General features: G+C 54.8%; 1 protein-coding gene across 1 annotated transcript in view; it reads right to left on the minus strand.

The window, feature by feature from the left end:
- The window catches only part of slc4a8 (solute carrier family 4 member 8), a gene marked incomplete at its 3' end in the record, with an annotated part of 41,778 nt that overhangs the window by 28,316 nt on the left and 10,962 nt on the right, over window positions 1–2,500 (minus strand). Inside the window, exons 3-4 of the mRNA XM_079747691.1 lie at window positions 1,096–1,227; window positions 1–72 (exon numbers count right to left, since the gene is read on the minus strand). The exon at window positions 1–72 is cut by the window's left edge and continues 64 nt beyond it. Of these exons, the coding sequence (XP_079603817.1) occupies window positions 1–72; window positions 1,096–1,227 (204 nt within the window). The remainder of the gene's footprint in view (window positions 73–1,095; window positions 1,228–2,500) is intronic.

Here is a 2,500-nt window from a genome sequence, read left to right on the forward strand (position 1 = left end):
ACAGCTCGTGGGCCTCGTGCTCCGCGTCCTCCTCCGTCCCCAGGATGAACTGCACCCGCTGGGAGGGCGTGTCTGGGGGGGGGGAGAGGGGGGAGACAGGGGGGAGACAGGGGGAGGCAGGGGGCAGACGGGGGGAAGAGAGGGGGGAGGGCAAGAGGGAGACACAGGGGAGACAGGGGGAGACACAGGGGAGACACTAGGGAGACAGGGGGAGACACAGGGGAGACACGAGGGAACAGGGGGAGACGGGGGGGAGACAGGGGGGAGAGTCGAGGTAGACAGGGGGAGACAGGGGGGAGACGGGGGGAGACACAGGGGAGACACAGGGGAAACAGGGGGGAGACAGGGGGGAGACAGGGGGGAGACAAGAGGGGAGACAGGGGGAGACAGGGGGAGACACAGGAGAAACAGGGGGGAAACAGGGGCGAGACAGGGGGGAGAGAGGGGGGAGGCAGGGGGGAAACAGGGGGGAGACAGGGGGGAGGCAGGGGGGAAACAGGGGGGAGACAGGGGGGAGACACAGGGGAAACAGGGGAGAGACAGGGGGGGACACAGGGTTACCTTCAGGGGCCGCCTGTTCCTAGCCCACCTAGGGCCAGGCTCACTACAGGGGGTGCACACACACACACACACACACACAGACACCCAAATATATGCATGTGTGTGTACACAATGTGCCAAGTTGTCACTTATTAAAATTGCCTGTCAATCTTGGCTGTTTGTGTGCACTTTGAAGTCTGTGAGTGTTCTCATGTGTGCCAGAAAGTGTGTGTGTGTGTGTGTGTGTGTGTGTGTGTGTGTGTGTGTTTGTGTGTTTGAATATACGTGATTCTGTGTGTGAGTATACGTGTGTGTGTGTGTTTGTGTGCATTTGTGAGTATACGTTTGTGTTTGAATAAACGTGTATGTGTGTGTTTGTGTGTGCGTGCGTGTGCGCTTGTGTGTGCGTGCGTGTCTGCGTGTGTGTGTCTGCAATTGTGCGTGCGTGTGTGAGTATGTGTGTTCCTGCCTATGTGCTTGTGTGTGTGTGTGTGTGTGTGTGTGTGTGTGTGTGTGTGTGTGTGTGTATGTGTGTGTGTGTGTGTGTGTGTGTACCGTGGGAGGCAGTCTCTGTCTCCGAGGCTTGGGGGGCCCGGCGGTCTCTCTTGCGGTGCCGGGAGCCGTGGGGCTTGTGGTGGCGGTGGCCCTGCCGCGGCATGCGGACCCCCACGAAGAGGGTCCGGTGGCCTGCGGGGAGAGGGGAGTGTTACTCACACTGAGGTCCTCAGGACCCCCAGCATCAGGGGGCCCCCAGCGTCAGGAGGCCCCCAGCGTCAGGAGGCCCCCAGCGTCAGGAGGCCCCCAGACTCCAGGTCAGTACAGACTCCAGGGGCCGGTTGCACCAACTGGTCTTAACTAAGCCTGGTCGTAACTGCTAAGTAGGTCTTAGTTAAGACCCGGCGTTAGAATGGAACTAACGCCGGTTGCACCAACGGGACTTAAGCCTGGTCTTAGCTACGCCCGGTCTAAGCCATGCGCGGCCATGGGGATGTTCCATGGAGTGCGCATATCACTGCGTTGCTAGGATACCTCGTGCCAACATCTATTCACTATTTTACTTGACATGCTGTTGGACACCGAAATAAATAATTAATTCTTTCATTCATTGTCATTCATCAATTGTGTTAATGCCTAACAATAAAACACTGCAAACGAATGTGATTAAAATATGTATTTGTAATATCTGGTTTACAACGAGCAGGCGTTTAGAGGGGAATGGTTCTTTTTGACAGAAGCAATGCATTGGACATCATCAAATGACAAGGAGCTAATTGAGTTGTTTTGAGACTGTAGGAGAGATCGGTTTAATGTGTTGGCCTATACAAAACATATAAACATAATTAAAACAATATTCACAACTGATTATAAGTTGAGCACGGAATAATCGGCCAGCGATATCTTCAATTGCTCTGGCCGGACGCACGTCTTCCTCGGGGACTGCCGGTGGCTGATGGGGTCTGGGGAGAGGGATTCTCTTGGTGATGCAGATGTTGTGCAGAACGGTGCACGCAGCTATTTCTGTGCAGACCCGTTCTGGATGCATCCGCATCTCCCCATGAAGGCAGTGAAACCCTCCGGATAAGCCGACAGGCGGTCGATCTGTGAACACTGATCATATAGCCGGCTGTGTTTTGAAATGCCCCGTTTGCATAGAAGCGAAGCTCAATGAGCAAGGATGGTGGTAGCGCTGCATTGGATTGGATGTAATTGCTATAGAAACAGCCTGGAATTTCAACTCTACGCCCACTAGGATTAACGCCTGGTCTTAGTGAAAGGAACGCTAAGCCCAGTTGGTGCAACCGGCGTAACGGTTAGGTCGGACTTAGAACGCCAAGTTACGACCAGGCATAGTTAAGACCAGGCTTACGCCCAGTTGGTGCAACCCAGCCCAGGTCAGTACAGACTCCAGGTCAGTACAGACTCCAGGTCAGTATCAGACTCCAGGTCAGTATCAGACTCC

This window comes from Pollachius pollachius (assembly GCF_949987615.1).
Source record: "Pollachius pollachius genome assembly, chromosome: 12".
NCBI classification, from domain to species: Eukaryota; Metazoa; Chordata; class Actinopteri; order Gadiformes; family Gadidae; genus Pollachius; species Pollachius pollachius.